At 43.1% G+C, this 14,658-nt stretch overlaps 1 protein-coding gene across 4 annotated transcripts in view; it reads right to left on the reverse strand.

Moving 5' to 3' along the window:
- Positions 1-14,658, reverse strand: part of TMTC3 (transmembrane O-mannosyltransferase targeting cadherins 3) — a 254,285-nt gene that overhangs the window by 199,986 nt on the left and 39,641 nt on the right. For all 4 annotated transcript variants that reach the window (XM_078774384.1, XM_078774385.1, XM_078774386.1 and 1 more), the window contains one exon: positions 4,059-4,158. In XM_078774384.1, coding sequence (XP_078630510.1) covers positions 4,059-4,158 — 100 coding nt within the window. The remainder of the gene's footprint in view (positions 1-4,058; positions 4,159-14,658) is intronic.

Below are 14,658 nucleotides of genomic sequence, written 5' to 3' on the forward strand. Positions count from 1 at the left end.
GAATTATTTAAAATCATTGATGTAATGGATACAGTCCCTTGGACCTACAAATTATATGATTTAAATGGAGAAGAAATCTTGGGTTCATTTTACTCACAAGAATTACAAAAAACACAAGTAAGCAGATAATACCCTTGAAAATAATAAATAAATAAATAAAATGTAATGGGGATACGTTTTTAAATCTGTGAACCCCAAACACAGAATCCCACAACTTTTTAGTTGGGGCTTAACTTTTGTGTGTGTATAATGGGGATACGTTTTTAAATCTGTGAACCCCAAACACAGAATCCCACAACTTTTTAGTTGGGGCTTAACTTTTGTGTGTGTATAATGGGGATACGTTTTTAAATCTGTGAACCCCAAACACAGAATCCCACAACTTTTTAGTTGGGGCTTAACTTTTGTGTGTGTATAATGGGGATACGTTTTTAAATCTGTGAACCCCAAACACAGAATCCCACAACTTTTTAGTTGGGGCTTAACTTTTGTGTGTGTATAATGGGGATACGTTTTTAAATCTGTGAACCCCAAACACAGAATCCCACAACTTTTTAGTTGGGGCTTAACTTTTGTGTGTGTATAATGGGGATACGTTTTTAAATCTGTGAACCCCAAACACAGAATCCCACAACTTTTTAGTTGGGGCTTAACTTTTGTGTGTGTATAATGGGGATACGTTTTTAAATCTGTGAACCCCAAACACAGAATCCCACAACTTTTTAGTTGGGGCTTAACTTTTGTGTGTGTATAATGGGGATACGTTTTTAAATCTGTGAACCCCAAACACAGAATCCCACAACTTTTTAGTTGGGGCTTAACTTTTGTGTGTGTGTGTATGTGCGAGTGAGTCATAATAATATACAAACCCTAACCCAACCCAAGCCCTAACCCAACCCCATCCCTAACCCAAACCCATCCCTAACCCAACCCATCCCTAACCCAACCCCATCCCTAACCCAACCCCATCCCTAACCCAACCCCATCCCTAACCCAACCCCATCCCTAACCCAACCCCATCCCTAACCCAACCCCAACCCTAACCCAACCCCATCCCTAACCCAACCCCATCCCTAACCCAACCCATCCCTAACCCTCACATTCAAAATCCCAACCCTAACCCAATCCCATCCCTAACCCAACCCCAACCCTAACCCTCACATTCAAAATCCCAACCCTAACCCAACCCATCCCTAACCCAACCCCATCCCTAACCCAACCCCATCCCTAACCCAACCCCAACCCTAACCCTCACATTCAAAATCCCAACCCTAACCCAACCCCATCCCTAACCCTCACATTCAAAATCCCACCCAAACCCTAACATAATCTTTCTTTTCTTCTTTTTTAAATACGTATTTCTTTTTTTTTTTTTCCTCTTCCTCCAATTCTGTCTTTCAAGGCTTTTAAGTTTGAAGAAGTAGAAATGGGAAGAAAGAATTTTCCAGCATTTTCTTCCTCGAACTTTCTTGATATTGCTTAAATCAAGCGTCATTAAATAAAGAATATTGTTCATTGCTTTAGAATCCAAAGAGTCTCCAAGAGGAACCCCAAAGGTAGAGTCTCCAAAATAAAACCAACTTTCCAAGTTCCCAAGGTATAACCACATTCCTGTTGAGCCTCCAAGATAGGTATCACATTCCGAGTCATCAAAACAAAACCCCCATTCCGAGTCTCCAAAAATATAACCATCTTTCCAAGTCCCCAAGGTAAAACCACAATTTTCAGAAATATTGGGGGTTTCCGTGATAAGTCTCACATAGTATAACTGCGGACCATCAGGGAAAACTTCCCTTTCCCAATTTTTTAGGGTTTCTATGATGTGTCTCACATAGTATAACTGCGGACCATCAGGGAGAATTCCCATTTCACAATTTTTTAGGGTTTCTATGATGTGTCTCACATAGTATAACTGCGGACCATCAGGGAGAACTCTCCTTGCCCAATTTTTTAGGGTTTCTATGATGTGTCTCACATAGTATAACTGCGGACCATCAGGGAGAACTCTCCTTGCCCAATTTTTTAGGGTTTCTATGATGTGTCTCACATAGTATAACTGCGGACCATCAGGGAGAACTCTCCTTGCCCAATTTTTTAGGGTTTCTATGATGTGTCTCACATAGTATAACTGCGGACCATCAGGGAGAACTCTCCTTGCCCAATTTTTTAGGGTTTCTATGATGTGTCTCACATAGTATAACTGCGGACCATCAGGGAGAACTCTCCTTTCCCAATTTTCAGAAATTTGTGGGTCTCCAATGTATGACTTGTATTCTGGCTCATCAAGGTAGAACTTGTTCAGTGGGTTTTGTTTTGATAACTCACAACAAGTATCATCATGGTAAAACTCTTTTTCAGGATTTTGTGGATCTCCAAGGTATAACTCTTTGGCTGGGTCATCAAGGTAGAACTCGTTCTGGGGGTCTTGGTTGTTCAAAATGTCTTCAAACAAAAAAATAACTTCATCCCAAGTTGTGTTAAAAGCAGAATTTTCATTTCGTATCTCAGATACAATTTCCTGTGAAAGAAAATAACAATGTATTAATTTAATACAATATTTTTTATTTGTATAAATCAAGCTCTATGAATATTAAAATAAACTTTGTTAACTCTTACACGAGTCTCATCTTAAAAAAAAAAAAAAAAAAAAAAAAAAAAAAAAATTAAATAAATAAATAAATAAATAAACAAACTTACCTCCATTGATAAGAGGTTCGAGTCCAGTTCATCAATCTGAAGGTTGAGTTCTACACAGGTAGTAGGACTCCATGGAATAGCAAAGTTATCCCATTCCATTTCGGCATAGTAGTCCATTCTCAAGTGAAGCAGAAAGCGTGTTTGAAAAAGCCTGTGTGGTCGGTGCCTTTTATAAGGACTGGGTGTGTCTTCCTGTGGAAATTCCCTGGGCGTGTCTTAACTGGAAATGATGTGATGGAAATTCCCTGAAAATGATGTAATGTATTACCTGGAAATGATACAATGCTGAAGAGTTTATAAAGTGGGTGGGACTTAGCAAAAGTGGGAGGAGCTTAGCAAAAGTGGGCGGGGCTTAGTAAAAAGTGGACGTGGCTTAACAAAAAGTGGGCGGGGCTTAGTAAAAAATGGGCGTGGTTTACCAAAAAGTGGGCGGAGCTTACCAAAAAATGGTATGTGGCACTGGAGGCGCTCAAACAAGAACATTGAGGGAGGTTTACCATTTTATCTTAGCTCAGTTAAAATATCTTAATAAAGAACCAAACTCAAACATATTTTTTGTTAATATATTAGATGGTGAAGAGAGTTGTAGGAGAATTAAATTATTTCCCACGCATAAACAAATATTTGTAGGGTCGTTGTTTGAGTGGGTTATATTCACCAGATGATATTAAGAGTAAAAGGTTAAAAGGTCCATGAGGTCAGAAGGATCACAGGTGTTTAAGTGGTCTAATGAATAAGGATAACATGTCAAAAGGTTAGAAGGTTCGTAAAGAACAGGGTGAGAGAAATATAGGTGTTTAGGGGCAATGAGGGAGGGAAAGAATTAATATGGAAGTGAATGGGTCAATGTTTGAGTGGGTCAAAGATTAATCTGCCAGATGATATGTAGAAGAAGGATGATAGGTCTATAAGAGAAAACAAATATTTGTAGTGTTTGAGTGGTCTAATGAACAACATTAAGGATAGGTACTACAGACAAAAGGTTCATAAAGATGAGGGTGGGAGAAATAGAGGTGTTTATGATTTTTGAAAAAGACAAGGGGGTAAATGACATTAGATAGGGATTTCACATGTTAAACGGAGGTGTCCCAGAAGCAACATTATTACACTACTGTTGTTTCATTCATCTGGAGAGAAAACACAGATTATGTAATCTGACTGACACTTCAACAAAGAAACATTTGCAAATACATAACCGCACTCCTGCAAGCCAAGATGATCCGAGCATAGGATTTATTATCTTCACAGTATGTATTGTACATCTTGGCTTAACAGACTTCCAAAAATAAAGTAGCTCACTTTTGGCAATAAGACAATCTATTTAAACAAATTGGCGCTTGTATTAAGTTTAAAAACAATACCGATAGAGTTCTGTGGTCCCTTGGACTTGGAGTAGCAAAGCAAGGCAGCAAGGAAGCAAATTGATGAAAGCAACTCTGCTCTACCAACGACCCCTGTAACCTGCACACAACACCAAGAAGTAGAGGTGTCCAAATGAAGATTAGATAGCTATGGATAGTGGAATGACCCAGTGTGCTGGTCTCTCAGCAAAACAGCCCCAATTTCCAATCTACAAACAATCATAAACTTACCAAAAGCAAGGGTTATTTCTATTTGATTTTAAGAACTTCTAGAGTGATGCTGCCCTTTCATAGACAGCATTTTAGTGCCCAGCTCAAGTTTTCCTGATGGCATTAATAGTGAACCACATTCATCGTGAACAAATAAGACAGAACAGCCTCTGGAATGTTATGTGGTTCCATCTACTATATAAGAGAGCTGTTGGTCTGTCTGTCTGTCTGTCTGTCTGTCTGTCTGTCGTCATTTTACTCAGAGATGGCTGAACGGATCTTCGTCAAACTTTCAGAGGTTCATCAATGAGTGCCTGGGAGTGTTTTAGGCCAATATATATATATATATATATATATATATATACAGTGGAACCTCGACTTACGAGTGCCCCAACTTACGAGTTTTTCGAGATACGAGCCGTCACTCTGGCAGTTTATTGCTTTGAGATGCGAGCCGAGATCCGAGTTACGAGCTTTCGCCACCCGGTCACGTGGTTATCTTGCCGTGCACGTACAGTATCTCTGTCGTAGTATAGCGCTGCATTTTAGTTTTCGCATTTCGGTTATTTTGAGTTTATGCCGCCAGGTGGGCTCCGGTCACGTGGTTATCTTGCCGTGCACGTACAGTATCTCTGTCGTAGTATAGCGCTGCATTTTAGTTTTAGCATTTCGGTTATTTTGAGTTTCCGCCGCCAGGTGGGCTCCGGTCACGTGGTTATCTTGACGTGCACGTACAGTATCTCTGTCGTATAGCGCTAATGATATATAACGCCGCCGATAATGATATGATAATTTATGATAATCTATGCAGCACGACGTGGTCCTCACGTCACACAAGGCGCCTTTGCCGGCGCACAACGGCTCTCTCAGGGTCAAACTCGGTATCGTTTTGAGCGCACGGTTCAGACCTTCAAGAAAAAGTTTATTTTGTAAAAATCGAGCCACGCGTTCAAAAGATATGACCGGTTTTGTTCGCCGGCACGTCGGCGCTCGAATCGAATCGAGTTAAAACGAACACTGCCGTTGTCGGGTCCGTCTGAGACAACCACCGGGCCTAGAACGCTGGGACCGGTCTCGTTGGATAGGCCTGGATCAGATCTCGAAACGCTGGAAGCTGCACCTCTCTGTGATAATCTTGTGGACCATGACAAGAGATCGTGCGACACGTGGTTATCATGCCGTGCAAGTACAGTATCTCTGCCGTCAACTTGTTCAGAGTGCCGGCGATAGCTCACCTTCTCTTTGTGGAAAACACGGTGAGATCCTTAACATCCAACAACTAATGGGACGCAAACGGGGCGCCCAGTTTAGCGGTACACCCATTGATGAATCACCCTGCCTGTGATTCACCCATGACAGGTTATAGCTGGGTCGGGATTCAAACCCAGGCTGGACAGTTTAGACTTTAGAGTCAAGTGTGCGTACCTCCAGTCCAGGCCATCCTGCCAACTTGTATGCTGCATACAGGTGAAATATAAAGCGCGAGATATTTTTATATATACTGTATATTTAAAAAAAAATTGGTGTGGTTTTTGGCGGGCTGGAACGGATTAATAGCATTTCAATGCATTTCAATGGGGAAATTTGATTTGAGATACGAGCAATTTGAGTTACGAGCTCGGTCACGGAACGGATTAAACTCGTAAGTCAAGGTTCCACTGTATATATATATATATATATATATATATATATATATATATATATATATATATATATATATATATATATATATATATATATATATATATATATATATATACAGTATATATATATATATATATATATATATATATATATATATATATATATATATATATATATATACAGCAGGGTGGAGCTTATTTTTGAACTTTTGAAATATGATCTTCTTACCCTCTCCATTTGTTCCTATATATGAAATACAAATGCAGGCAAAATATGCGCACAATTGAACAATATTTAGGGGTAGCTCAATGATGGTAAAGTTTCTGATACCCCAAAGCTGCGGCCGCCCTTTTATTTCGCATACTACTGATAATAGATTAATTCTGTTGATAAATTAAGAACCCAATTTTAACTACTAAGTAAATTGACACTCTCTCCTATCATCATACACACAACATGCAATCATTGTGGTAAAATTAATTACTGGGAACACAGATAAAACCTTTAAGTTATAAAACTCTGTGCTCCATTAAATAAATAATTACAGTAGTAATATGTACATTGTACATACACAATATCTGTTATAATAAAAGAGTAAAATGTTCGTTGAGCTAGAGTCTGCTAGACAATAAATGCTAAAATGAGATGTAGCGCTGACCTGGGAACGCTTATCACCATAGTATCTAAAAGTAAACACTGTACATAGGTGTATCACAGAACACTATTTGAAAATAAAAACGAAGTTATCACAGGCTTTGCAGAGAATCACAGACACAATGGGTGTATAAACATGGTATAATATCATCACAGATTATAGAAGCATAATCATTGTGCTTCAACTGGTTCATATCTATTATCCAACCAATCATCCGAATCCCATTGTTTTGCTGATAAATTGATAATGCAAATTTTCCATGAATTTATATTCCAGACATGTTCAGACTTGTTTACTGTTTGGACTCAATGGACTGACTATGCTGACTAAGCAACAGCTGCAACACTGTTGCAGCAGTATGTTTGTGTAATTGCTTGAGGCATTGTGCTCTGGTGTTGGGCTAGCGGCTAGGGTGCCAGCTTAGGATCCAAGGATCCTGGGTTCGAATCCCGGTCGATCGCTGAATTAACGCCAGGGGGGTTGACTCAGCCTGTCATCCTTCTGAGGTCGGCCAATTGAGTACCAGTTCACTGGTAATTCCCTGTTTGTCGTTAAAGGCGGCAAAAAGGGTTGGCGTCAGGCAAGGGCATTCGGCCATAAAACATTGCTTCAAAAAGGGGACCGAAAAAAACAACAACAACCACGGTTCCCGAAAAAGGCCAACCCCCGCTTTGCGGGGAAAAATGGCCTCTAAAGGTGGTTATATTTTTATATATTATTGTGCTCACTGCTCAGTTATTAATAGAACTGTTTGAATTTTCTTGATTCTTAATTTCTTAATGCTATGTTCTATTTCTTTCAGATTCATATCTGATTGAAAATGTCATCTGTGGAAAAAGCAACAAGATCTCAAACCAAGTTGTATCTCCTTGGCGACTCTGTGACTGAATTAAGTGGCAGCAAGTTGCCATCATTGCGTATGGCTCTTGGATTCTTCCTACATCACCATCTCGATCTGAAGGAGACCGTACGACAATCGTCGGATGTTACCATCACGGAAATAGCTAACTTTTGGAAGAAAGCTAGAATCCCGATGAGAGCTCATCAAAACTGCCAAACCAGGCTTGAGCAGACATTTGAAGAATGGCGTCTTCTGAAAAAGAACAAAGCGCGAACGTCACCAACTCAACTCGCGAGAGAGTCGGCTTTTGTTTCCAGGCTTGAAGACCTTTTTGATGTCGCTCACGCTGATGCTCTGACCAATACGTCAGTATTACAAGAAGACAAGGATTTCTTGTTAGCCCTGCGAGAAAAGGGAAGAAGGGGGTCGCTGGCTGGAGTAGATGTAAAGCTTGCTGCGAAGGAGAAAACGGCGTCCAAAAGAGAGGAGGAAATGCTTGCCAGGCTATAGCGAATGGAGCAAATGAAACAGTTAGCAGCTTCTACAGCTGAACTGATTTCATCTGGTTCTGAATCTGAAAACAGCTCAGCAGAAGATCGTGAAAAGATGGAAACTGGGGACAATGCAAGTGAGGGAGCTGCTGGAGGCATCACATTTCAGACACGAAAAAGAAAGAGGGGGCGAAAAACTGTCGTTACTGAAGAACTCGCAGACGCTCTAGATCGCACAAAAGTGTCAGACCGCAAAGCCGTTTTTGTTATAGCAGAAACTGCCAAAAGCTTGGGACAGAACATTGATGAACTTGCTCTAAACAGAGACTCAATTCGCCGACAAAGAGTACAACACCGAGTCCAGAGATCTGCAAATATAAAGGCGGAGTTTCAGGGTAACGTTCCCCTTGTTGTTCACTGGGACGGCAAACTGATCCTTGATCTAATTGGAAAAGAGAAGGTTGATCGCCTGCCAGTATTGGTTTCAGGGAAAGGAGTTTCTCAGCTACTCACAGTTGCCAAGCTTCCATCTGGAACAGGCGAGGCTCAGGCTGCTGCTGTCTTTGGAGCCATTGAAGACTGGGGCGTAGCCGACAGCATCCGAGCTATGTGTTTTGACACGACCAGCTCAAACACTGGTCGGATCACTGGTGCCTGTGTCCTCCTATAGCAGAAGCTTGAGAAGGAGCTCTTGTCACTAGCTTGCAGGCATCACATTATGGAATTGATAATTGGTGCAGTGTTCCAAGTGTGTATGAGATTGGGAGCCAAATCTTCTCCCGAGGTTCCACTCTTCAAACGCTTCCAGGAATACTGGGGATTCATAGACACGGCCAAGTATGAACCAGGGATTGCAGCTGATGATGTGGCAAGTCTAGTGGAAGACATAAAGCAAGGCACTATCGATTATGCCAACAAGCATCTTGAACAGAGTCAGCTGAGAGATGATTATAAAGAATTCTTGGAACTTGTGATTGTCTTTCTCGGTGCTGCTCCTGCCAGAGGAGTGCGATTCATGTCACCCGGAGCAATGCACCACGCCCGCTGGATGTCCAAAGTAATATACTGTCTCAAGATCTGGATGTTCAAGGCTCAATTCAAACTGACTCCTGCAGAAAAGAGAGGATTACGTGATGTGTGTGTATTCACAGTACGTGTCTACCTGACAGCCTGGATCTCTGCACCTCAAGCATCAGGTGCTCCTTACAGTGACCTGCTGCTGCTGAAGTCACTGCTTGAATACTCATCAATCCATCCAGCCATCTCAAAGTCAACATCACGCAAGTTTTCCAATCACGTGTGGTACTTGTCACAGGAACTTGTTAGCTTGGCTTTCTTCGACAGTCGGGTCAGTTCGTCAACCAAGAGACTGATGGTGAGTGCCATGAAGAATGAAGAAGACCAAGATCAGGATCATTCCAAGCGAATCACTGTTACTCTTGATTCATTCAAGGACAAGAACTTGGAAGATTTCGTCACAGCAAGGTCAATGAAACTTCTGCGAATGATGGAACTTCCAGATGGATTTCTCGCGGTTGATCCGGACTTGTGGGATGACAGAGACGACTACAAGCAGGCTGCAGAAACAGTCAACTCTCTAAAAGTTGTCAATGACTACGCTGAACGTGGAGTGGCACTCATTCAGGAGTACAGTGGGTTGATAACCCGCAATGAAACTCAGCTGCAATTCCTGCTGCAAGTTGTCGAGGACCATCGCAGAATGTACCCTGATAGCAGAAAACATACACTGTCCGGGATGCCATGAAAATAATAAATTTGGGGTTTGCTGGACATTGTCAGACTGATACTATGAACTGTCAGAAACTGAACAAAGAATTCACTATTAACGTGTTCAAAAATAAATACTGTGTTCAAGTGTGTTGTTTAAAATAAATTAAGATAAAGTCTGATATACTCGTAATTCGTTGAATTTTTATAATTTTCATAATCTTTGAGGCCCAAGAGCTACCCCTAAACATAATAATTTAGTGCTCAAACTTTTTATACAGTGTTTCTATAATATATGGAACAGATTAAGGGGGTAAGACTTTCAAAAAGAAAAATTTAGTTATTTTTAAATCTTTAAGCTCCACCCTAATATACAGACGTGGCATTTAATATGGATTTTTTTTTTTTCTTGACGAGTTTACTTTCTTAACTCAGTATATCAATCTGGTGAGTTGCCTTTACACTTTGGTGATTTATTTGTTAAAAGAACCATGTCACTGATTGTCTGTCGCAGCAAGAAGTCAACAACAGGTTTATATCACAGGTGGCGTGGCAAAATGTACGGACAGGTGCATTTGATGATTGGCTTCACAGTCGGGTATACAAGGGTTGTTGCGTTCTGTATTAGTGGAAAACAACTGCTGCAGCTGCACGTCTCCAAAAGTTATTGCCGCTTCCCCTGGAGATGGTCCGTCAACTCGACAATGCTGTTTGTCATGGAGTGGTGGCTTTACGAAATTCTGGCATGAAACAGCGTGCAATTGCTCGGCAGTATGGCATCACTCAAGGTCAGGTGTCAAAGATCCTGAAACGAAATGCTCAGAGGGGTGTCCCTAATCCAATACCGAGGCCAGGACGTCCCCACAGAACCATTATCGCCAGCTGCACCGGTTAGTCCGCAATGGCCGTACCAAGTCAGCTAAACGGCTTCGGGCTGAGTGGCAGCAACTGACAAATGTGCCTGTATCCAGAAGGCCAGTCAACCAACGATTGGTTCAAGCAGGCTATCGTGCCAGGCGTCCCCTGAGAAAGCCACGCCTGACCAGACAACACCACCAGCGCCAATTGCAGTGGGCTATAGAGCACCGTCAATGGCAGCCAGGACACTGGAATCACGTGATCTTCAGTGACGAGTCTAGATTTCTGGTCTATCGTCAAGATGGCCGCGTCCGAGTGCGCAGACAAGTGCATGAAGCCTACAATAAAGATTGTATAGTGCCAAGAGTCCAAGCTGGAGGTGGTGGGGTGACCGTTTGGGCTGCTTTTCATGCAGGGGGCAAAACTGACCTGGTTGTTCTGAATGGAAACCTGAACCAGTTCAAGTACAGGGCCATTCTGGAAGAAACATTGCTTCCATTTGCTCGTGCAGCCTTTCGAGGAAACTTTGGCTTCCAAGATGACAATACACGGCCTCATCGTGCTCGCATGATCCAACACTTTCTTGCTGACCGTGGTGTAGAGCATATGGAGTGGCCTGCCATGTCCCCGGATATGAATCCGATAGAGAACTGGTGGGCAGAATTAACGCGTCAAATCGACCACTTGGACCAGCAGCCGACCTCCGTGCGTGAATTGCAGCAGGCATGGCAAGCGATTCCTGTCCAAACCTTGGCAAATCTCGTGAACAGCATGCCTCAACGTTTACGTGCTCTCCTGAATGCTCGTGGGGGTTACACGAAGTACTGAACTGTAATTTTACTGTCCGTAATCCCAGTCGTAATTTAACTTTTGTTTTTGTGAAAAAAAAATTTGGCTAATGTGCAAAATAAAGAGATACTTCTGGAAAACGTACAGAAATTTAACACAGTACTGTCCATGAATTGAGTTCGATATCAGTTTACATCACTTTCAAGGATCAATTTATTTGTTTCGAAATGTCAAATGTGGTTTTTGTTTCTTTTAAAGGTCACATTAACAAAATCTAGAATAATTTCAACATAATTCCAATGAACTTTTGGTTCTAAGACATCTTGAAAAGTAAGTTCACCCCCACAAAAAAAATATTCCATATTAAATGCCAAGTCTGTATATATATATATATATTGTTACAGACGCGGCTTTTAGATGTTATATTGACCGAGCGGTGGTGTATTTAACCGCGTCCGAACAGTTACTCCCCGATTAAAACCCGATTTCACCCGACGTTGACCAGATCGCCCCACGGATATTCAATCGGGAAATCTCTAAAGCGATCGCAAGAGAATGAAAAAGAAGAAGAAGAATACGGAGGAAGAACAGATTTATTATACGCACACAAGCAAAGGATGGAAGAAACAGTGACACAGCGATTCCTTAACTTACACTATTCATTTTTACTTAGCCCCAAGACAAACGAGCAGGACAGGACGTTCACACTTACACAGGGGATAATGCAGGCAGGTAAGGCTTGAGATGGAGGCAAGGTCGGGAGGCCGCCGTTCGCAATTCCTCGCGGTTTTGGCGGGAAACCCTCCGTCGCGTATCCACTGCGGGAGACGCCACGCGCTGGTTCGGCACACCTGCTCCTTTTCTTGGGGTGGGGCCGTCTCTCTCCTTTCAGCGCGTCTCTCCAAAGCTGGTTTCCTTGCCGAGTACCTCTCCTCTTTGGCTTGGAGCGTTTCGCATCTCACCGCCTCTCTTTGGTGCAGCCTCTTTGCTCCTCTCCCAGGGTCATCTCCAGCTCATCTCCCCAGTCATCTCGACCTCTCCAGTCATCTGGTAAAGCAGTCCCTTGCAGTCGCTTTTATCACCTCGAGCGAAATCAAGCCGCCGGCTCCGAGGGCACGCCTACCGGGTCGATCACCGCGGTGTTGATTGGCTGTTAGGGCCGGTTCACTCCTTCCCTCTTCTGACGAGGTGGAGACACGCCTTTCTTCTCCAACCTTACCTCGTGGCCAATGGTGGTTGAAGAGAAAAACCGACCAAAATGCGGAAGGCAAATGGAAGGGAGGTTTTGGGGAAATTGGAAGGGCCTACGCTTATTTTGTTTGATACAATGCAAAGTCAATCTAGTGGGAAAACACATACTTAGCCTACATGGAATAAGGAAATACACTATTTAAAAGATATATCGTGACCTGCGTGTATATTCCATGCAATTAACTAGGATGCTGACTGCGACCATTATTTACATTAACAGGGTGGTACCGTACGTTTGTAACGTTCACATTGTAACGTTTTCACATTCGTTACACTTCCTCCAAAATTGTTACACTTCTCAAAAAACCGTTACACTTCTCAAATTCGTTACACACTTCTCAAAATCGTTACACACTTCTCAAAATCGTTACACTGCACCCCCCTTTCTTCAGGTCCGTTCTCGGACCTATTAAACTTTAACTTAGTGTGGCACGTAGGTGTAATTCCCTCTACAATTAACCTGACCCTGAGTGTGACAATTTTAAAACACAAATAAGTATGTCCCCCTATTGCATTGCATCCTGTCTAACAGACTCAAGCCCACAGCTAACCGAATTACGGAATTATTCTCAACCTATACATCTACGGTGGGGAGCATTATTTACAATGACGTGATTTCTTATTTACAACGCAACCCAGGACCTGTGTTTTGTTTTTTTTTCTTTTCTTTTTAGGGAACAAGAGAAAGAAATTCCTGTTGGGAGGGAGGAGACAGCACGCATTGCATCGATGCACCAGTACCAATACCACCAAAGCACCCAAAAGCACCAAACACCACAAAGCACCACAAAGCACCCAAAAGCACCATCCAGTGCGCAGTCACCATGGCTCATAATAAACACAACAAAACAACTGGTGGTGGTCTTCTCTTTCTCTGCTGGGCCGGTGTTCTTTCCGACGTCTTCTGGCTTCATGCGGCCTAGTTGGAAATAATAAAAAGCACAACTTGTGTCCATTTTTATTTAGGGCCTCAGGGGCCAACCAAGGGTGGTCCACCTGTCTGGCATAGGTGCCACCTTACCGAGGTCCGCAAGCAAGATTCCCTGGCCACTATGGCCGGTTTCCAACAGAGGTGCCCTGCCCCAGAACCTGGGGTCCATCAAGTGGTACTTGGCCGCAGAACAGCGGTCCATAAAGTGGTACATCAACGCAATGCATGCTGGTTCTGGGAATCTCGGGCGCACAATGGCCACCTCACGCACGCTCCCCTCGGCACCCAATGGCGCACAGGTCATGTGGGAGACAAGAGAAAGACAATTGAGCGAGGGGTAAGGTCACAAGGGTACACGTCAATAAGGCAATGCAAGGTGAAATGCGTACGGAGGCCGAAGTGAGAAAGCTCGTCCCTACCGTACGTCACCCCCCTGTCACCTACCCTACCCTTGTTCTCACCCCATATGTACAAAAATCTACCCATTTACAAATTCGTCACTACTGTCACGTCTTCCCCATATTTCCCCTATACCAAATTCGTCTCCACAATCCCTTTACTTCAAAATTTGCCATCACCAATTCATCATCAATCCTCATAAGGAGGGAGAGATGGAATTACGCACAATGTCACACCCACGTCATGATGCGTCTCACAATCCAACCATTTGCATCATAAAAAAATAATCAAAACATGGCATGGTGTGGAGTACCTGTCACCCCAGGTGAGTGGATGCAGATGGTGCGAGGAGATCCTTCATCCTAACTACTTTCTAAATGACATTAACACACTTTACACTACCCGGGGTCTTTCCCTGCCAATCCATTGGCCACTTACACTATTGGTTCTAAAAACCAAATTCCCATTGACCAAACTGTGGTGCTTTTCAATTTGGGGTCTCACTCCCCCGATTCATCTCCCGGTGCCCTCGCACAATTTCTGGGCTGTGGCGTGTACCTCTCCCAGCGGGTCTACCCACCCGCACACCTCCACCACCGCAGTTGCCACCCGAGCTTACCTAGCTCCTCACCCTAACCTAACTAACTGGGGCAGGCCCTCTGGCGCTCTCCCCACTCGGTGCCCTCCCTGGCACTGGGCTGCCCGATCCACACCCGGGATCCTCAGGCACCCACTCACAACTACCGGCTCCCAGAGCCCACCTGCGGCCTCACCTGGCCGACATCCTCACAGTGGTGGAGTGC

This window comes from Myxine glutinosa, chromosome 3 (genome assembly GCF_964187855.1).
Source record: "Myxine glutinosa chromosome 3, kmMyxGlut1.1, whole genome shotgun sequence".
Lineage (NCBI taxonomy): Eukaryota > Metazoa > Chordata > Myxini > Myxiniformes > Myxinidae > Myxine > Myxine glutinosa.